Source organism: Eubalaena glacialis, chromosome 5, assembly GCF_028564815.1.
Source record: "Eubalaena glacialis isolate mEubGla1 chromosome 5, mEubGla1.1.hap2.+ XY, whole genome shotgun sequence".
Lineage (NCBI taxonomy): Eukaryota > Metazoa > Chordata > Mammalia > Artiodactyla > Balaenidae > Eubalaena > Eubalaena glacialis.
In genome coordinates this window covers 106,866,224-106,888,663 of record NC_083720.1, presented here as the reverse complement: position 1 = coordinate 106,888,663, position 22,440 = coordinate 106,866,224, and the positions used below count along the sequence as shown (strand labels likewise).

The window sequence follows — 22,440 nt, the reverse complement described above, 5'->3', positions numbered from 1 at the left end:
GTGTAACTAATAAGATAATGAATGTTGACATTTTAATGTAAAGCTCAGCTTATTAAAAGTGAATAAAACGTAGATCTGTAACCATTCCCCCCCTTACCCGTGGCCCGGTGCCAGTGTGTCCAGTATGTAAAGCTTACTCATTCTCTCAAGCTGTGGGCTCCCACTGCCTTCCCCACTGGCATTGCTCTTTGCTAACCACATAGCTGGATAGCTTCCTGTTGGTTTAAAGACCTTAAGTTAATACGATTTGATAGATTTCCATAGTACAATGCATCAGTGTGTCAAGATTTACAGAGCATGAAGAGTTGATATTAGAGGAGTATTCTCTTCTTATAATTGAATCTTTACAAAGTTCACTCTAGTCCTTGTTCCTTTGAAGATGTCATATTAGTGTGTGTTTGTGGTACCTTTTCCGGTTTGGCACAAGTGATAAATCTTATTCAACACACGATGTAGAAAGTAGGAAATACTGTTGTCATGTTATTAGACACACACATGTCACCCAAGAATTTTTTAAGAATAAATTTGTATTTAAGCCAAAGAGAAAAGTTCTCATGTGAGATGAAACAAGAATGTCAGAAGTTCTTTACTAACATTTTAGGTAATTTTTTTTTTTTTTTTTTAGTAATTTTGAGTAGCGATTGATCACCCTTACAAAACTTGTGGGGTAGGAGTCTCTACCCAGATGGCACTTCCCCGTGTTCTCAGGGAGGCTGCTCTGCACACAGATGTGTATACACACAGCACTCAACTCATTACATTTATGTGTCTCTTGGGTTCTGAACCTCATAATAGCAAGAGCTTTGTATTTTTTATCTTAGCACCCCAGTACTTAGCATGGTGTCTGATACATAATAAACCTAATAAATGTTCATGTGTGAATGATAAGCAGACTTTTTTTGTCCATTTTACTGAAGTATCTCTCATATCTTTAGTCAAAAAGAAGATCCCAGGGATTGTCACTGGATGCGGTTTATCACTGCCTCAATAGGACCATATTGTACCAGTTCTCCCGGGCGCACAAAACTGTCCCGCAGCAAGTAGCTCTCCTTGATTCACTCAGGGTCCTGACTGTAAACAGGAACTTGATCCTGGGCCCTGGGAACCATGACCAAGAATTCATTAGCTGTCTGGCTCACTGCCTCATTAACCTGCATGTTGGAAGGTAACTCTTTTAGGTTCAGTTTGAATTTGTCTTTGATAGTTTTCTACCGGAACTCTTTGTTCTACTTTTTTGATTATAACATTTCTTTTTCCTTTAATCTCGGTTTTACTTAAAACTTCATGAGAAGGTAAAAGACAAGGGTTGAATTTCTGCAGTGAAATAATGAGTATATTTTTGCTTTAATTTTCTGTATCTTTAAATTTTTTGTTAATCACATGTCACATGTATAATTTTAAAAAAAGAGTTTGCTTTTCAAGTAAAGTAGATACACACTGTTGGAGGTTAAGAGGGGTAAAAAGATAAGAATGCAATAAATAAATGCAATATATGTTAAATGGGTAAAATTAGTATTTTGCCACTGATTGCTTTGCAAGATATTTCTTTGGTGTCTGCTGGGGGCCAGGCATTGAATTAGGGACTGGGATGAAATGTGAATGAGACAGACCCTGTGGCAGGTCTTGGAGCATGCAGCCTAGGAGGGAGGATCCATAAGTAACAATGTGCTCTGCTAGAAGCACGGTGCTTTGGGAGCACATAACAGGTGCCCCTAGCCTGGGAGAGACGCCTGCTGAGTTACAGCTTGAACCTGGTTGAGGAGGAAGTTAATCCTCCAAAGAGAATGGGGAAGAGTGATGTGGGAAGAAAGAGTCATCTATGCGATCGCCCAGAGGGCATAAAGAATATGGCACATGTAGGAAACTGCAGGTATTTCACTGCTGCTGGAGCAGAGAGTGGTGAGATAAGATATGGGAGAGGGGGGCATATCTTAGGATATAGGAGGAGAACATGTTCTCATGTTTAAGAACATAGGAGGAGAACGTTCTTAAATGAACTTTTCGTAATTTTTAGGTAAAAATGTTAACACTGATCAAAAAGCGTCTTAAATAGTAAGATGCTCCTCTTAATGCTGTCATTTAGTTTAATTACATTTAGTCGAGTGGATTTGTGACGTCATCGCTTGAAAATGGCATTTTCATGATAAACTATAAGTTCTGTTCTGTGCATCTGCCAAATGTTTGTCTGCCACTTACGGAGCTCTGTGACAGAGCCAGCGTTTCCTTGTGTCCGCAGAGTAGTACTTAGTCACCACAGTTTCCAGCTGCAGTAACTTCCTTCATGTAGTTTAAACTGACTGGAATTTTTCAGCAGTGTGGATGGGTTTGGACTGGAAGCAGAAGCCCGCATGACTACATGGCACATCATGATCCCCTCGGACATTGAACCAGATGGTGGTTACAGCCAAGATATTAGTGAAGGTAGCTACCTCAATTTTTCCCCCCTTTTCTCTCCACTCATTTCTGATTTTTAAGATATAGCCAAAAACACCGACTTGAGAAACTGCCAACATTGACAGCCGACCTCTCCATAGGGCGTACCTGAACATACACCGGTATGCCCGCCAGCATATACCAACGTGCTAGCTGTACGTCTCCTTGTGCCAGGATGAGCAAACCCCTGAAACTGCTCGCCCCCCACATTTCATAGTAACACCAGGAAACTTGGCGATACTTACATTTGCACAAGCAGTAGTGCAAATATGGTACTAACTTGGCGCTTACTATTAAGAGAGCTGGCTATTGGTAGTATTAGGCCAGTCACAGTAGAGGCAAATATTGCTTGAGACAGATTGTCAGTACTACCATTTTTATTCTTTCTCCCTTTTTTAAATCTAGTTTTCCCACTGATTTTGTAAGTATCGTGCATATGAGAGTCTTTGGGTGGATTGATTTCTAATTTCCAACGTTGTTCAGTTGAAAAGATTAGATAATTACAGAAGTGCTTGTCTCTCCAGCAATATTTAGTGTGGTAGTTTTGCATATGATTTTATCTCTTGTAGGTCCAGCACTCATTCCTTCATTCATTTAAGCATTAATTTGTTCTCCGTTCTTTCACTAAAATTTCTTGAACCCCAGACACTAAGGACACAGTGATTGTTTTCACCCCTCAAGGAACTAACAGTCTAGAACACTGGTTCTCAAAGTGAGGTGCTCAGACTAGTAACATTGGCATCATTTGGAAACTAGTTAGAAAAGCAGATTCTCTGGCCCCATTCAGGTCTACTGAGTACTCAGTACTCAGATACTCTGTGGGGTGAAGACCAGCAGTCTGTTTGAACAACCTCCCAGGTGATTCTGATGCTTGCTAAAGATTGACTGGCCTAGAGCAGGAGTCGGACAAATTAGCAAGGAGTCCAAAGCAAGATGGAATTTAATAGTAAAAACTCTAAAAATATTTGTTTACTATTTCTTTCCTTTTGCAAAATCGTCAAGAACAATTAACTTATTTGTGAATATACCTTAAATATTTAGATCTAAAATTTACTTTTAAGTGGAGAATAAGTTCTTTTCTTTTATAGAAGAAGCTAGACAATGAAATATATATGTAATTTCCAGTTTTATAAATAAAAATGTAGTCTTTTTGCTTGATATAAAGTTTTTTATTTTTTTTTTAAGTTTTCCAAGTAGCCAACCGCATTTTTGGTTATCTGAATAATCCGTTTTTACTGAGCTGGCTATGATGTGAAGCATTTTTTGGACAATTAAGTACTATACATCTAAGTTGAAATCCTTAGATATAAAAGAAGAAAAAAATACTAACTACCTTTATATTCTTTTTGATCAGTTGCTGTTTTTCATTTTCTAGGGCGTCAGCTTCTCATAAAAGCTGTCAACAGAGTTTGGACTGAATTGATTCATAGTAAGAAACAAACCTTGGAGGAGCTTTTCAAAGTCACTCTACCTGTGAATGAAAGAGGCCATGTGGACATAGCTATAGCAAAGCCACTCATTGAAGAAGCTGGTTTGAAATGTTGGCAGAATCATCTGGGTAAGAAAGTTTACAGATATCATGTGACCAAGGGACTTACATACAACTATCATATATGGGTGCACTTTAGATATGAAATTAAAACTTTCCCCTAAAGATATTATGATGACAGTAGAAATGAAAATCAATACAATATAGCCCATTCTAGAATGATTATGCTGAGATTAGGCTTTTCTTTTTAGATTTTTATTTTTATTTTTATTTTTTATTTTTAAATGTGTTATACATCAGGCATCTATGAGCTTGGTAAATAATACATTGCTCACAACTTTAGTATGGTCACCATCTTGGTTATGAGTCTACATCCCTTATCTATAATTCTGAAATTCAAAAAGCCCTGAAAACCCAAGGTGTTATTATTAATTTGATGCCAAAACTCACTTGGTAGCAAAACCTAACCTATCTTTGTTTATCCTACTAGGCATTAATATTCATACATTTTGCTGTAGAAATATTAATTATTATATTATTAATTATGGTTTATTACCCTAGTGGTCTAGGGTGATACAGTACCTATAATATACAGTATATGTACTGTATCACCTTCTTAAAATTCTAAATTCCAAAGTATACACGACACCAAAGATTTTAGGTAGGGGACTGTGAATTGTTATTAACATAGAAACTGATTACAGTTAAAATAAATTTGCATATTATTGCAGAGCTATGAGGTTTCAACCAAATGTGAGTTCAACTAGTACAATAATTGTCAAGCAGCTATCCTTATACAAGATAAGTAAATATAATATCTAAGAGAGTGTCTGCATCTGTAACATAAGCTGCTTTTGATAACTACAGAATTGTGGTTTGTAACCATTATGCGAAAGTATTAAAAGTAAGGCTAATAAATATATGGAGAAACTGTAAAATACTCTAATTTTAATTTTGTAGCCCATGAAAAGAAATGCATAAGTCGAGGAGAAGCTTTAGTGCCCACCACACAATCCAAATTGTCCCGTGTCAGCAGTGGCTTTGGTCTTTCCAAGTTAACGGGATCGAGAAGGAATCGAAAGGAAAGTGGGCTTCATAAACACAGTCTTTCCACCCAGGTACATTGTTTAGTTTTATTAATGATATGATTAGAAATTTGTAACTCAAGGTTTAGTTGTAGTGTTTTATATAATACACTTAATACATGCAAGCATATGATTTGAAATGGAAATTTTCTGCATTTTTGCTTTAGACAAGAGAGAGAAATAACTCAGGGTGTGGAGCCTTCTCCCATTTTATTATGATAAAATTGCACTATGAGTGTTGTGTATTTACATCCATTTCATAACTGGGCATAAGATGAGATTCAGATATTGATATATGATAGACTATGGATAATTTTTTCTCAGCTTTTCCAAACCCTCAATAATTTTATTAATAGTTATATAAATTTTAAAGCAACAGCAGACAAAATAGCTTTTTATTTTTTATAATTTTGTTGTACATGCCTGAGATTGATTTTTTTTTTTTAACTCCTCTACCTCCAGCATTAATTTCTTCCTCATCATTACTGTCTTTGCCATACTGTCTTTGCCATACTGTCTTTGCAATCTTAGTGGCAGCTGTGAAAAGGGCCTGGGAGAAACCATGTGTATGAGTCATTCCATGTGTCAGGTTGGGTTCCCCGGGAAGCACACTCTGAGAGGGGGTTTAGTGTGCAGGATGTTTATTAGGGGTGCCCTTGATATTTCTGGATGGGAGAAGAAGGAAGCAGGATTGGTCACAGGGAAATGTCAGGCTACAGTGCAGGTCTGGCGACAGACCCAGCTGTGACCCAAGTGGAGCTTTGGTACCAAAATGACTTGTCAGAGTTGACCTTTACTGAGCTGAAATGGCTGAGCCTGCTTGCCTCCAAATCAGCCAGTGATTGTGGGGTGCCCACAGCTCTCTGCAGCTGAGGTGATCCCTGAAGTACTGACAGCACTCCCAGAAGTTGTGGCAGTGAGCCCTTCCTTGAAAGGTGCACTGGGGGATGGGGGGGGGTATATGGATCTGTGTCCATCACATAAGCCTCCATCAGATTCATTATATAATTAATCTTTCAGAGTTTTCTGTGGGGTTTTTTGGGTGTTGTTGTGATGCCTTTAATAGAATTTTAACTAACTTGGGGGCATTATTTCAAGGCTAGTTAACATTTTTTCCAGGAAATCCATGAAATATTAAGACTCTTTTTCCATTCATCGTTAGGAGATTTCTCAGTGGATGTTTACACACATCGCCGTTGTTCGTGACTTAGTAGACACACAATATAAGGAATATCAGGAGGTAAGAATCATAACCATAATAATGGTTTGTTTTGCATTCCTTGAGTGAGAAAAGACTGCTTCCCTTGATATCTTCCTCCTGCTTTTAAGAATAAGTTGCTGAACTGAATTTATCATCAGATAATGTTTTTGATTATCCCTGCCAGCAGCTACTTTGGCCATTGGTTTTAACATAGAAAGACTGGAACTTCCTATAGGCAAACTGCATTAAAAAGTGACAGACTGGAGATCAGCACAGCTGAATCCTAATGACATTCACTACCAACATATTGCATGTGTTTGTTCTTAATAAAAATTAAAATATTGGAAAGATCCCTTTCTTTCATACTTAACAAGGAGACCATGAAAATGTACATCAAAATCTCTGAGAAGTCTCTTAAAATTCTAAAAAATTAAAAGATAAAGTTATTTTTTATTACAAGTGCTTGGTGATTTTGTCAATAAGAAATATCTTCAGTGAAATCCGCTTGATGAATTCATAATTACTCAACAACTTATTCAAAATATTTTATTTCCATGGCAGCTGAGTTATATCTATTAAAGATTTCTGAATGATAAGCTACTAATATTTTATGGGCATGATACTAGATACTTAGTTGTTACAGGGGATTTCCTCCTGCCAGGAACACATAAGTACTATGATGGTATCAGTATAATATCAAGATTACTCCTTCAATGATCATTAGTGTTAGTTGTACAGTATAAAGGGATCTTTACTCTTAAATTGTATACTTACATTCCATGAATTATTAGATAAGCATCTAATGATTAGATGCTTAGTTTTAAGCATCTACTGTTGAAATGTTACACATTTTGACATTTGACAAATAGAAGTTATTCCAAGTCATAAATTTCCATTTAAGTAAGGTGGTTTGGATCTATCCCAGGGCCAAGTAAAAATGGTTTTCCTTTAATTTTTATATGAATGTTAAGTTCCCTATCAGAGATTCATGTGTATATTCTTTACCTAAAATTATTGGAAATGTTACGGTGATTACCAGGAATCTAGTGTGTTGGCAATATTTCTCGATGTGGCTTTCTAGATTTTCTTTTATTCATGTTCTAGTAACTGTTTTACAATTGGGGGTGGGGAAGGGGATTCATCCTTAAATTACTGTCTTTATTAACTCACACTGGACAAACCATTTCCATGTATTTTCATAAGTAATATTACCATCTTCCCTGTGCCCGAGCTACAAGTTCCTTCAACACTCTGGTCAGGTGTACTGCACACACTACCCTCGAGGGATCTTCCATGTATTGTATACTTGGTGCTAAAATAATCGCCTTGGGCCATCACTAAAACCTCAGCTTCTCACAAGATCGGCAGCTTACTTTAACCATAAAATAAATGTAATTTTACTTTTATAATATTGCCTGAAATGACCTGGATTGGTTTTTGTTTCCAAAGAATAACTTGGTTTTAAGGTACTTGTAGACTGTTCATTGTTGCTCGTGCTTTTGCTTGAAAACCAACCTGGACTCCCTCTTGTTAGCGTCAGCAAAATGCCCTGAAGTACGTGACGGAGGAGTGGTGCCAAATCGAGTACGAGCTGCTGCGGGAGCGGGGGCTCTGGGGCCCCCCCATCGGTTCCCATCTCGACAAATGGATGTTGGAGATGACAGAAGGGCCCTGCAGAATGAGGAAAAAAATGGTGCGGAATGATATGTTTTACACCCATTACCCTTACGTGCCGGAAACGGAACAAGAGACAAACGTGGCGGTGAGTGCGCAGAATTCAACGTTTGTAGTGACGCTTCAAAGTCTTCCTTCTTTTTTGTAAGCGTTTTCCCTTATTAGGTCAATTACGAAAAACACCTAATTGAGAAGATTCGATGAACTTATAGTAAGTTGATAATGCCAGGGTGCTGGCAGTGGAATGAAAAGGTACAGCAGGGAGCCTTCACAGTGAAGTGGTTTGGATCGTAGACCCTGGAGCCAGCTGCCCGGTTTGAAACCTGCCTCTGCCCCTTCACTAGCTGGTGACCTCGTACCGGCCACGTTAACCTCTTCAGCTTCTGCTTTCTTTATGCTGAAAATGGAGAAAATAACAGTTCCATCTTAGAAGCTATTGGGAGGATTAAATTAATTAAAATTAGTAAAGTACTTAGAATAGTGTCTGGCACAGAATAAGCACTATCTAAGTGAGTGTTAATAAAATAAACATTGCCACTAAGCAATATTCTTTGAAGAAATACAGAGCACAGTTAAAGAATAATAATAGCCTGAGTGTATAGATCTTCCCATTTATATTGAGAAGCTTCATCACTGGCTCCACGGGTATAAAACGAACAGCATTTGCCCCTCAAGTTCCTTTTTATTCAGACAGGTTGCCCTTCCTAAAGCCTTCATTCAGATTTTTGCACTGACCATCAAAATTTTGTCTAAAACGATCATGATCCAGGAATCATGTTTTTGCGTTCGGGAAAATACAGTCTTCCCCAATAAAGTCACTGCGAATTTGGAAGAGAAACCCTTCATGGTTTAAGTACTTTCACATACTTGACTTTAATATGATTCTCTCAACAGTTGAAGAAACTAAGGTTTATAAAGAAGACTTGGCACATGTGTCTTCTAGTAAGTAGTTCAGATCATAAAACATGAGACAACTTGCATTGTTCCAGTGTCTCTTTTTTTCCCAACCAAAAGCCTGGCTCCATTTATCTTGTGCTAATTGACTACACATTTGTCCTGATGCTACTTAGAATATAGGCCTTAGACCTGCTAATATATAGTTATTTAAGTTTTTTTTTTTAAGATAGCTTCCTAAAGTTTACTTTTCTCAAAGCTATTCCGTTCTGTCGAGAATGCCGTACTTGGGGGACTTCCCTGGTTAAGACTTCACTTTCCAATGCAGGGGGTGTGGGTTGGCTCCCTGGTCAGAGAGCTAAGATCCCACATGCCTTGTAGCCAAAAAACCAAAACATATCGAGACTTCCCTGGTGGCACAGTGGTTAAGAATCTGCCTGCCAATGCAGGGAACATGCATTCGATCCCTGGTCCAGGAAGATCCCACATGCCGCAGAGCAGCTAAGCCCGTGTGCCACAACTACTGAGCCTGGGCCCTAGAGCTCACGAGCCACAATTACTGAAGCCCGCGTGCCTAGAGCCCGTGCTCCTCAACAAGAGAAGCCACCGCAATGAGAAGCCCACGCACCGCAATGAAGAGTAGCCCCCGCTCGCCACAACTAGAGAAAGCCCGTGCGCAGCAACAAAGACCCAATGCAACCAAAAATGAATAAATAAAAAATAAAGTAAATGTTTTAAAAAACATGAAACAGAAGAACAAATTCAATAAAGACTTTTAAAAAATAATAAAAATAAAATAAAAAAAGAATGCCATACTTGGTAAATTTTAATTTAAAGCACTGTAATTTCTAATACTAGCACACTATGTAGAAAAAAAAAAATCCACCCGTATTTTTGCAGCCTTTTAATAGCACCTATGTTTGTCAGAGCAGACTAGCAATATAATCTCTATTCTTCATCCATTTTCCCCAAATAAATAATTGAATAAGAATTTAAGCCTATAGCAATTTGATAAAATATTTCTTACTGAGTCAACGCTCATTCAAATTGAATCCATTCAGGGATAGGAAAATAGAAGATGAATGTGCTCTCCTAAATATGTGACCATTCACTATCTCTATATAACTGAGGCATATACGTTTTGAGTTACATAACCATAGTATTTTTTTTTTTTTATTGTGTCTACGCCTTTCCTTCTTTATAACAGTGTCATTTGTTTTACAAAAGTATATTTGAAGTTCTGTATCAGATAAAAACAAAATAACCTATTCAGAGTCCACACTTACAACCTTAATAATATCGTTAGCATTTTACCTAAGCAAAGGAGTTCACCAGTCTGTGAAATCTAAACAGACAGTCTCAGAAATACGTATGAACCATACGGAACTTTTTTTTTTCTTTTAAACCAGATGGGTTACATATTGGGAAATACAAGGCAGTCAACGAATGTTAGAGATACATTTACAAAAAAGGAAAAAGCAGGTGGGAAGGGGAGATGATTACAGATTGTGGAATTCATGCTGCTGCTTAAGTTCATGCACAAGTCAAGGTTAATCTGCTATGATGAAGTTTTCTGAATGAATAATGATTTTGGTGTTGCTAGTTCAAAATCTTTTGTAAATTTGAAACCCCATTAAATGTCCACTTTTTTTCTTTACGGAATATGCAGTCTGGCAATATCAACAGCAAAGAAAATTCCAAAAAGTAGAGCAGCTGCTATCCCACTAACTTCTATTGTGAAATCAAAAAAGGAGAGCAGATACTTAACACAGTGAGCTTGGTGCTCTGCAGAGCAGTCACTTGCAGTTTCCTGTATGTCTCATGACAGCCCTCTGAAGTATAGTTATATTATTATCCCAATTTCACAGATGATAAATAGAAGCCTAGAAGATTAAGGAACACCTTCTAGGTCATGCTAAGTACTGGAGCAAGATATAATGACTAGATTGACAGTTCCTCAGAAGTTCCTCACTCTTGAAAAAGGATTCCGATCTTTGGTGGTTTTGAGAAGTTGTCAGTGGACAGTGAATTTCTTCCAGACAGAACCACATATTGGGTCGGCCAAAAAGCTCGTGCGGGTTTTTCCGTAACGTCTTATGGAAAAACCCACACGAACTTTTTGGCCAACCCAATACTAGGTTTTGTCTCTCTAATGCTAAAGAATATCTAGAACTTAATAAATGTTGAGTGAATGGACTTACCAGCACTCTTTCTTCCTAAGTTAGAGTTTATCCATTGCTTCCCATTCAGCATTCTTATAGAATTTTCCTAATTATTTTTCCACTAAAAAGGGCTAGAGTCAAATTTTATGGGGTGTGAAGTTTATATAACTTGGGGAGGCGCTATAAGAAAAAGAGTACAAAATTATGAATACAAAATTACTAGGGCCCCACTTCCAGGACTTTGAAAGGAACCCATGGGAAGTGATGGCTGTTGAGGTATATGCTTCATTAAATTCACCATAAATCCTCCTGTGGTCTAAGCTGTATTAAATATTGCCTCCCAGAGTTAGAGATCAGTCACGTCTTCCCTTTCAGCTCCCATAAACGTGTTGCCCTCCTTGCACCCATGTTTATAAAATGTAGGCAGTACTTCTTGCGACGTTACAGGTATTTCAGGTATAACAGGTACAAACTGAAAATTGCTTTTAAGGCCTCTTGATAGGTAAAACAGGCTTTGCCTGGAGTAAGGACAAATGATTTGATCTTTGCCTTATTTATTAAGAACAATTATTGTTTTAAGTAACATTTAAATCTTTAGGCCTCTTAATTGAACTGAAGAAATACAGTGATGATTTAAAAGTTATTTCTTGTTTTAAAATCTTTGATGTGTTAGAAATGAATCAAGTGATTATTTCTTTAGTCATTAAAGTTTTATTTCTTAAACCTGGATAATGCTACATACTGTATTAAAAAGTAGCTTACCTTTTATTATAAGTTTTGAATTTTATTTTTAAATTAGTTGTTTATTTATAGAATGTAGAACATATTTGAGTGTTTCATTTGCCACCGACTTAAAAACTTTGAAAGTTTATCAACTAAAATTGTTTTAATGAGAACAACAATAATTTTTTTGTCCTGAGAAAAGTTATGTACATGTGGAAAATTCTCTGATCTCACATAAAAATAATTTATCCCCTTTGCACAGGGACTTTCCTTAGGGGACCATTTTCAAAACCAAAATAGCTATACTGAATTGCACTGTAATTCTGTATTTTAAGTGGTAATATTAGTTATAAATATTAAGATGTGAGCCTGGGATATGATGAAAATACAAAATATGGTGGTTTTTAAGCAGTTGTCTAATTACTCTGAATCCTAAGGAATGAGAATAAAATTCCATATTTTGCCATTTAAGAAGTTATATTTAAGTACTAAAACCAGGTTTTAATTCTGTAATCCCCTTATTTTCACAGAATAATAATCTCAAACAAATTTACTATTCTTTGCAAATATCATTGGGGCAAAGACCTCACCGTTTCCTATTAATGTTGGGCTGCTTGGGGCAGAAGGGTAAACGACTTACCTGAAGTTCCTTTTCTAATTAAGGGAGTCTCGTGTGGGTGCCTCCACATATATTTTTATGTAATATATAGATATCACAGGACTCATAGGAACTAAGCAACTCATTCAAGAAATTCCATTGCCAGCAATATAGAAAAATTGGAAGTAAAGGGAGTATAAAATTATTTTCTACGAATTCTGACTTTGAAAAATTTAGGTTTCTATGTAAACATAATTATAGTAATAATTTAGTTATAAAAGTTTAAAGAGAGCTATGATAATACTAAAATTATTAGTATAACATATATCTTCGCTAATGAATGCTGTACCTTTTAGTAAAATAAGATCCTCAGTCAGTAAGTGGTTCAGTGAGCAAATATGTATTAAACCAGCACTGTGCCATATGCTGCAGGGAAAATACGATTGTGTACATGTCAGACCCTGCCCACATTCTGGTTGGGGATATATAGTGGACATCAGAATTGGGTTTGACAGTAGTAATTGGTCATTTTGCTATATTGGTTTATCACATATCTATCCAGTGATCTATCTTGTTTTTTTATTAATTTCAAAATGAGTTGCAGAGTCAGTACCCTTCACTCCTAAATACTTCCCCATGCATATCAATAGAGTTCAACATTTGTTTGTAATTCTTTTTTATTGACATAAATTTTACATATATTGAAATATATAAATCCTAAGTGTACCTACCGTTCAGTGAGGTTTAACAAATGTGTAGTAATACTCGTGTAACCCAAATCTTTACCAAGATTGAGAACATAGATGTATATTTTCAAGATTATCCTTCAACATAAGGTATGGTTTTAAAAGTTTGCTTTTAAGGAGAGAGGTTTATTAAAACCATATTAACTATTTGAAAGTATGCCCAGTAGTTCAATGTTTGTTTTGCCAAGGGAAGCAAACATGTGTAAAAGCATTTTGCTTGCTCATATTTACTCTAGGGAAAGGTACTAGAAGTCATCTCCAGGTACAAACTGTGAAAAGGAAGAAAAGTTGGAATGATTCTTGGATGTGTTACTGTCTGTCTGTAGCTGTCTGTGTGTTTACACACACAGGCCACACACTCCAGCTCAACAGATACTGCCGCCTTGTTAGTCGAGATTTTATTGAGAATAAAATATAGAGTAACTACCTAATTCTTTAGAAAGTAATTTTTACAAAAACTTTTGGTTTGGAGGCTGATGATCCAGGCTCCCTTCTGCTTTCAGCCGTTCTGAGGTCATAGCTGTAAAGGTAGCAAAGGAAATAGGTCCTTGGGCTTTTAGGGGAAGGTGTTTTTTCACTAACAAGCGCTTAGTGATTTCTGTGGTATGGGATATTGTAGATAACAGTTTAAACCAGTTGCTTCTGTTACAAAACAGACCTAGGGATAAACACAGTAAAAGGTAGGTGGAAGGTGATAGCTAGCACTAGGTTCTATTATCTGGTTTTCTGTTTTTTCCTTTGAAGCCATATAAAGAGTTGCCTGTAAATCATCCATGACACTGGCAGCCTGTGGTGAAGTTTTGTCTGTGTGATTTTTAAGTTTGTCCTGTTCAGTAGCCTTGAGAATTTTAGTGTAGTTTCTTTTACTTTAAAACTACTTTGGATAATTGAGAAAATAATCACACGATGCTAAGTGATTATTTCAAGTAGCTTAGGATATCATATTAATTTTGTGTGAGTGCATCTTCCATATTCCATACAGTCCTCAAGAATATTTTATTTTTGTGTTGTTCTTTGTTATTTTTTTCTGATGTGTCTATACTTAATACCCTGTTTTCAGTCTGAGATCCCAAGTAAACAGCCTGAGACACCCGATGATATCATTCCTCAAAAGGTAAAACACAAAATACCATAAAAGAATGCAAAATACTTGCAGTTTTGTTTTCTTTTCTTTGTGTTATTTTGTTTTTGTTTTGTTTTATTTTGTTTTATTTTAGTGCATGGTAGACTAGACTAACCTAAAGGATTGACTTTCAATTTGTTGTTTCTGTAAGTTCCTTAGAGTTGAAAAGTGAATTTCATTCATGCTGAGAGATGTCCTCGTCTCTCTCGCTTTGTTCTGATTAGCTTTCTAGGGTCTGTATGCTGCTCACTAAAAGGCTGAGTATTCACTGCTCTCACCGTGAAATGTGTACTGCTTCACACTTAAACTAACAAGTCCCAAGGCATGTTAGTAATGGGCAGCCTGACACTACCAACTTTTTTTTTCAATTACTCATTTAATTCTTCTAGATATTAAACAGTATATATTTTGAGAATGCAAGTGTATTCTCTTTTAAAATTACTTTTTCAATCAGAAGAAACTAAATGGAAACTAAGCGTATATGACCACTTTTTAAAATACAATTTTAATTTATTTTAATTAATTTAAATTTATATAATTGTTTTCTTTTTCCAGAAGGATTCAGTACCTAATTCAGTAAAAAAAAAAAAAAAAAAAATGCAGTTCAGAAATGTCACAGAAATATACCTCAAAATATTTAAGGGAAAATGCTTATAGTTCCAAGTTTGTCAGATATGAAGTCAGTAACCAAGATGTTGTCCCGCATCTGTTAATTCATTGTCTTGCCCATCACTAACTATGCTTTCATCTTTTTAAAAATGAACAATTATGAGTTGAAGATAATTGTTAGATCTCATGGAGAGAATTGTTATAGTACAAAATTTACTACCCTGCTTTCATTTAAAAAATATTGCAGTATTATTAGTTGGTTCATCAGATCCTTCCTTCCATAACTGTAATTTTTTTTTTACATCATTTCAATACTTTCCTATGTTATATATTTCAGTTTTCATTTGCTGCATATCATTCATCAGTTAGCTTGCAGCTCTCTTCATTCTCTAACTTTATACATGAAGTTAAAAGAAGGGTAATGGTGGCTTGAGTTAGGCATCTTTTCATCTCAAAATTGGTTCAGTATTTTAGTCTAAATATTCCTGTTGGACACTTGTTTTCTACTTTAGTTGAAAATCATTTTTTTAAAAAGGTCTTGCTTAAAATAAGCATTATTGTAGACAATACATATAACTACCTGAGTCGAAGAGTTAGGCTGATAGAATACTTTCAATTAGACATTCATAGGAAAGGAAAGATAAGTTTTTTTTTGTTTTTTTTTTAAAAGCAAGCAAGTTGAAAAAAAAAAAAAGATAATGTTTAGAAAGGGAAGGTCTTTAAGCATGTTTCAAACCCTGTCTTTTTCTTAATTGTTAATTTAAAGTCTGGGTCTCATTATGATCAACCTGTATACATATAAACTTTTACCTATGGTTTTACATTTTTGTAGGAAACTTTAGACCTTAATTTTTCATTATCTATTGTTTTAAGAAAAAAAAAAAGTTTGGGTCAATCGGAGAACCTGTTTTTAGGATAAATATTAATTATTCTGAAAAAGAAATGCTCTTGTATCATACACCAAAAAGGTAAATCTTTTCTAATGTTTCTACATAATTAATTTCTTCTTCAAAATGGACTTATATGTTCTTGATATACTCATTTAGTTAGTAAGTTTATGGATCACATTCTTTTACACAACAAACAACAGGATGTTTTAACAAATTAGACACACCAGCTCGGAGTGGCAGGCCAACCAAACAGTGTCATCTGGCCTGAAGCCGGTCGATTCCATATTGGGTCAGGACTCTCTGAAGGTCTGGGCCATTTCCAGAGTTCCAGAGAGATATGGGAATATGGGAACAGGGCAGTTCTGGGTCCCTACCTCCAAATATCTGAAGTAAGCACTCACACAGGTAATTCCAACTGAATGGATGGCCCTTTAGGCCTATTTACTTGGGGTGGAAGCAACGTTTCAGGCTCCTCAGAAACTAGACTCCCCTTGCAACTTGTTGCTCTCCGACACTGGACATTCCCTCTACTGATGCATCAGTGAGGCTGTACTATACTAACATGGAAACATTTGGCTAAAGATGATGTGTTTCTTTTTTCGGGAGGAACAAAACTGCTAATATTGTTGTTTCATATATATTTTTTTAAATCAGTGCAATTTAAAAATAGAGAAACTTAACCCAAAAGACTGTGGATTTACCCTGTATAAATAGTCTATTAATTCTTGAAGATAAATTATCTGAGTCCTTTCCTTTTGTTGTTTCTTAGAAACCTGCTCGATACAGAAGAGCCGTAAGTTATGACAGTAAAGAATACTACATGCGACTAGCCTCTGGCAACCCAGCCATTGTCCAAGATGCCATCGTAGAGAGTTCAGAAGGTGAAGCTACTCAACAAGAACCAGAGCATGGTGAAGACACTATTGCTAAAGTCAAAGGTCAGCCTTCCTCTCTGATTTTAATTAAAAACCATTTGGGAGCATTCCTTTTACGTGAATCTATATGAAAATATTAGCAACTATAAACAGTAGGGCCAACCTAAAAGTATCCGTACATATTTTACTATCGCACCCTTCTTAAAGATTGATTTCTGTATCAGAACTAAAGAGACTGGCTCTTCTTTATTGCCTACAGATGAATGTAATGTGCAGTTGGCTTGATAATTTTTTTTCACTGTATCTGGCAGAATTCTCAGTGGTACCTGATATTTTAAGTTAAGGCCCTGAAAACTAAATAAATATGTATAAAACTAAAACAACCACTAAATGTGTCATTAGTGCATGTTAGCCAACAGTAAGAAATAATGGTCTTTCTTCCAATGAGCTAAGACAGATTATTCCAAAGCTATACTTTATGAGCCTAGAAAGACATGCATATGGTGATGAATTGGACTAAAATGGCCATGGACTTTTTGATTCTGTACTTCTGCATATGTGTGCCCTCTGCCCTCTTGCTACAACTTCTCTGTGATCTGGACCTACCCAGTCTTGAAGATACTGGTCAAACTGTCCTCCTCTGAAGGCTTTTCCAACTCCGCTGTCCTCCAATAGCACTTTGCTCATATCTTTTATAGCAATTTCAGTGATTTCTTTCACTGCTTTATGTTTTCCTAAATTATAAGTTTCTCAGAGGCAGAGATTATTTCTCCTCTCACTTTATAGATTTTGGCACATGCCTAGCACAAAATGGGGATTCGGTCAATATTGAATAAGTAAATCAGTCCATTGTTTTAATTTTTTAAGCCTCTGATTTATCATAAATTCAAAAGTCTTGGCGTAGTCTATAGATAAAGCCCTAGAATATAAATTAAGAACCGTAAATTAAAAATTATTTTCAGATCTCATTGATAAAAAACTAACAGTATATGACCATGTCAATAAAAAAATTTATCTGTAATTGTGATCGGTTTCTCCTATTACATTATACCTGTTCTCTCTTGTGATAACTATGAATTACTAAACATTTCATAATCCATCTAACATTTTCATAGAATCACTGAAAATTTATTAGTTGAACAAAGTTTTCAGCCTTATCATTTCTTGACACTGCATCAGCAAAGTTATTGAGATGGGTCCAAAGTTGTATTTCCTGGCTATAACCAAGGTGTATATAATTCACAGAGTTTGTGATGTCTTGTGTTTGGGTCATTGGCATTAACTTCTCATCTTGGCCTCATTTTCCTAATGTCTAATTGAGCTAAAACCACAAATATTGGTGTCACTACTATGATATGCAAGATGCTATGCTAGACATAGAGTTGGAGGTTTTGATTCGTCAAACTAAAAATAAAGCAGCTGGAAGCTTTTCCCCTTGTGGATATTCTCAGCAAGACTTGATCTTTCTTGTTTGTTTATTATACTCTTTCACATGTGAAAATGAGGTTCTTCCCAAGGCAGAGCAGAACCTCTGATAACTTGTGTTCAAAGGATAGGATTCTAACAGGCTGATTTACGTTTTTCCAGAATTCTTAGTGTAACTATCATTGGTAGATACAACATTACTTTTTTTGGTACAGAACTAAAGAATATTAAATTAAATGTGAGATTTAGAGTTTATTTTGAGTGCTTCCCATACTCTGGGTTATCAGTGGTTACTTTCATCAGCTGATTTTAATTTCATCTCCTGTGATTATCAATAAAATTATCAAAATGTAGGCAGTAAAATGTTAACTTATGTGGCACATTAAATTGTCTGGCCCTATATTTTTAAAAGAATTGTGTTCTTATTCTTTATGACCTGATGATTTAATCAAATTCATTCATGTATGAGTGACCATACTGCCACTTATAATATGAGTCTTGAAGTAGTCCTCATGGGCCCTCCAAGTAGGTGGAATCTCTTATAATCATGTTTATAACTTGCTGTCCTTATTTTTGTTTCTGATAATGACTGATCATTTATTGAGGGTATCCCCTCAATGACATCTGCCCATTAGCACCACCACTTTTACCATTAATTATGCTAAGCCCTCTGTTTATCATCATCATCTGACACTTACTGAGAATTTACTATTTATTATGCGTGATACTAAGCACTTTACATGAATTACCTCATTTAGTCCTCCAACAATCCTCCTGGTATCCATGATAGGTAGTATTCTTGTCCCGGTTTTATAGGTGAGAAACTGAGGTTCAGAGGGGACAAATAATACTCCAAGGTCATGCGGCTGTTTAACTCCAGAGCCTGTGCTGTTGACCACTGAACTGTGCTGCCTCCCCATACCTTCCAGAACTCTCTCAAATTGGAAATGTAGAGGAGGGACTAAATGGCTCCCACATGACCCCAGCAAGACCACATGACCCTCTTGGCTCTTATCCTGCAGGACTGGTCAAGCCGCCTCTAAAACGGTCTCGATCTGCACCTGATGGAGGAGATGAGGAGACCCAGGAGCAGCTACAAGACCAGATTGCTGAGGGTAGCTCTATAGAAGAGGAGGAGAAGACGGACAACGCCACCCTGCTGCGCCTATTAGAAGAGGGAGAAAAGGTGCCTTACTTCTGAAAAGGAGGGATTGTATTAAGTGGTTTGTTTCCATTTTACAAGACTAGTTGAAGGGTATTTATCTGGCAGCCAAAGATAAATATTTTAGCCTCTGCAGTGAAATCAGTATTAGGCGCCCTTTTGGGTTCAGCACTCTGCGTCTTTCATCTGTAGGGTTTTCTGACCTCTCTGAACACACTGAACAGCAAGAAGTTGCATCAGATATAGTATTAACAGTTGACACCTAGTTCACTGTCTTCCTCTAAACCCTTTATTAGGCTGCAACTTTTGCCATAATTCTCGTTTCAAACCCATGTACACAACGCATTCAGTAATTTGGCCCTGTATTTTTTCCTATACCTCTGTAATTCCAGTAACCACACAAGCAACTTCAACTAGCCCATCATCCCCAGCCTTGTACTTAACCCCTGCTGTGCTTCATTCACAGAAGACTACTTTGCCTTCCTGTTTCTCTCAGCCTCTTACACCCTGCGACCCCTCCAGGCTCACTTTACTGACTCTGCCATGTAGCCTGAGCCCCCTGCATTTTGTGCCTTGCAGTTCACTACATCCATGATATTTCTTTACTCTGCACTTTACTCATTGTGTTCTCTGCCTAAATGCCCCTCTTTCCATCACTTGCATAACCTCTATCCTAGTAACTCCCATCTGATGCAACATCATTTATCTGGATGTCTTTAATGCTCACACAGAGAAAGCTTTCCTTCGCTGTCTTGCCAGCTCAGGCTTAGTTAGACACCCTCCTCTATGCTTTTATTAAGCCTTAAAGGTATCACTCATTTTATCATGTTATTATTATTTGTTCCTGTGTCTGTCTCTTCACCTAGATAGTGAGCTCTTTTGAGGCAGGCACTGTTTCTTATTTCTATCCCAGTGCCTTACACAGTTCCAGTCACCTGATAGAAACTCAGTAAACCTTGAATGAAGGAGTGATTGGTTGAATAAATAAAGGGATAAATGAGTAAAGGAATGAATGAATTGAATGAGTATCCTTTTTAAAGGTTGTTTTGCTTATTATATTAGATCTTGGTATAACACTTGAAATCTTATCCACTAAGAAATAGTAACTAGAAATTAGGGTTTAATTTTTTTAATTCTGTTCAAATATATGGCCTGATTAATCTTGAATGAAAACATAAAAAGAAAAAAAAGTATGTAACTATAAAAGTACATTAGATCTGAAGGAAGCACAAGAGAGGCTTCTAGGGCCTTCGGAATGTTCTGTTTCTTGATCTGGATGCTGGTTGCATCATATTTTAAGCATTTGAAAATTCATCAAGCTATGCATTATGAAATAAACATTTTTTTCTGTGTGTATATTATACTTACAATAGAGTTATTTTAAAAGTATGTCAGTTTTTCTCCTGTAACATTCTAAGTTTTTATTATTGAAGTAGTTCAGATGTGGTGATGAAAATTAACTTACATTTGCATATTTTAGAAAATCTATTTTCTGATGCTGTCATTTTTTAAACTTTTTAAACTCATGAGTACAGTTTTTGCTCTAATTGCTTTAAATTTGAATAGTGCAGGAGGTGTATTTAGACTGACATTTATTTGACATTTGTTTGACTCTGATTTAATTGCTGATTTTTTTTTCCTTGATTCATGTTGAACTGAGTGTAAGCAAGAAAGAATTTTTACTAAGGACTAGATCCTGCCTGTTGGAAAGAAAACACTGCTAACATTGAGAGATTTAGCAAGTCCTTCCTTCTGTGAGGAAAATGCCACTTCTGCCAAGTTTGGCATTTTACAATGGCACAACAGGCTGCCAGGCAGGCAGACTCCAGTGGAGAGCAAATAGAGACAAATTCCACAACACCAGTTCCAGGGGTTGTTATGGAAAAAGAGGAAAGTAAGCTATGTGGAAGAGAAGACAGCCAACAATTCCTAACATGATTATGTATGTCTCACTAACTCTCGTGACAAGCCAATGAAGTATATTTGAAACTTATATGAAGACACAGAAGCCCAGAAACATTAAGAAATTTGACCAAATCTATAGTTAGACAACAGAACTGGGAATTCACTCAGGATTGTCAGGCTCTGCATACCTTTTTCACTGTATCATCCTGCCTGGCCCAGGGCACAATCCTCATCTCCTCGCATGTATGCCTCAATTCCCTTTCCTGCAAAGTTTGTGTCTGTCTCCTTCCTTTTCTAACTTGTTCATTGACTGTAGAGCCTAGTACACATGTGCCTGGCACGGAGTTAGTACTCAGTGAATATTAGGATAAGTGGATTGGGTGGATGGATATGAGTAATGGTTGTTTCCTTTTACTGAAGTCAACTGCAACTCAGACTGCAATCTTAGCTATTCTTTTTAATATGCTTAAACTCTGGTTAATATGCTTAGCTCAGGGGATGCCATCACAGAGTGACATCTTCATAAAATCTTGTTCGCCCATTAAATCCATGTTTAAAGACATTTTGCTTCATTTATATCAAAAAAAGAAATTACCTGATTTTTAAAAACTATATTAATGAATGTTTATGGTTTTCTTTGTAGATCCAACACATGTACCGCTGTGCTCGAGTCCAGGGCCTAGATACCAGTGAAGGGCTACTTCTTTTTGGTAAAGAGCATTTTTATGTGATTGATGGATTTACAATGACAGCAACCAGGGAAATAAGAGATATTGAAACCTTACCTCCAAAGTAAGTAAATGAATGAAGAGACACGAAGTACAGCTATCTTTAGAAAGCAATATATCTACATGGGTTTGTTTGGTTTTTTTCTTTTTTTTTTTTGGCTGCATTGGGTCTTCATTGCTGCGCTCAGGCTTTCTCTAGTTGCGGCGAGCGGGGGCTACTCTTTGTTGCGGTGCGCAGGCTTCTCACTGCGGTGGCTTCTCTTGTTGCGGAGCACGGGCTCTAGGTGCGCAGGCTTCAGTAGTCGTGGCACGCAGGCTCAGTAGTTGTGGCTCGCAGGCTCTAGAGCACAGGCTCAGTAGTTGTGGTGCACGGGCTTAGTTGCTCTGCGGCATGTGGGATCTTCCCAGACCAGGGCTCGAACCCGCGTCCCCTGCTTGGCACATGGATTCTTAACCACTGTGCCACCAGAGAAGTCCTACATAGTTTTTTTTAATGCAAAAATTGTGTTTCAAGTAATGTTATCTCTCAGTTTTTGTGCATCCATCATTGAATATTCACCAGAGTAATAGTTATTTCAAGGCTATAAGAGACAAGTTTGCCTTATTTATCAAAACGAAAACTAAATAAAATTTATTGCTATTTATTAATAGCACTAGATATAATACAAGTTCCTTGTATTATAATCTATATATTTATAAAGTTATTCTGAATTTGTAA

The 22,440-nt window shown here is 36.6% G+C and overlaps 1 protein-coding gene across 9 annotated transcripts in view; it reads left to right on the top strand.

Annotated features, from left to right (window-relative positions):
• The window catches only part of WDFY3 (WD repeat and FYVE domain containing 3), a 273,492-nt gene that overhangs the window by 205,362 nt on the left and 45,690 nt on the right, over positions 1 to 22,440 (top strand). For 6 of the 9 annotated variants that reach the window (XM_061192466.1, XM_061192464.1, XM_061192461.1 and 3 more), the window contains 10 exons: positions 936 to 1,165; positions 2,312 to 2,421; positions 3,809 to 3,991; positions 4,883 to 5,040; positions 6,170 to 6,247; positions 7,743 to 7,970; positions 14,066 to 14,119; positions 16,397 to 16,565; positions 18,950 to 19,113; positions 21,638 to 21,786. In XM_061192466.1, coding sequence (XP_061048449.1) covers positions 936 to 1,165; positions 2,312 to 2,421; positions 3,809 to 3,991; positions 4,883 to 5,040; positions 6,170 to 6,247; positions 7,743 to 7,970; positions 14,066 to 14,119; positions 16,397 to 16,565; positions 18,950 to 19,113; positions 21,638 to 21,786 — 1,523 coding nt within the window. The remainder of the gene's footprint in view (positions 1 to 935; positions 1,166 to 2,311; positions 2,422 to 3,808; positions 3,992 to 4,882; positions 5,041 to 6,169; positions 6,248 to 7,742; positions 7,971 to 14,065; positions 14,120 to 16,396; positions 16,566 to 18,949; positions 19,114 to 21,637; positions 21,787 to 22,440) is intronic. The other 3 variants (XM_061192459.1, XM_061192463.1, XM_061192462.1) reach the window with 3 other exon arrangements.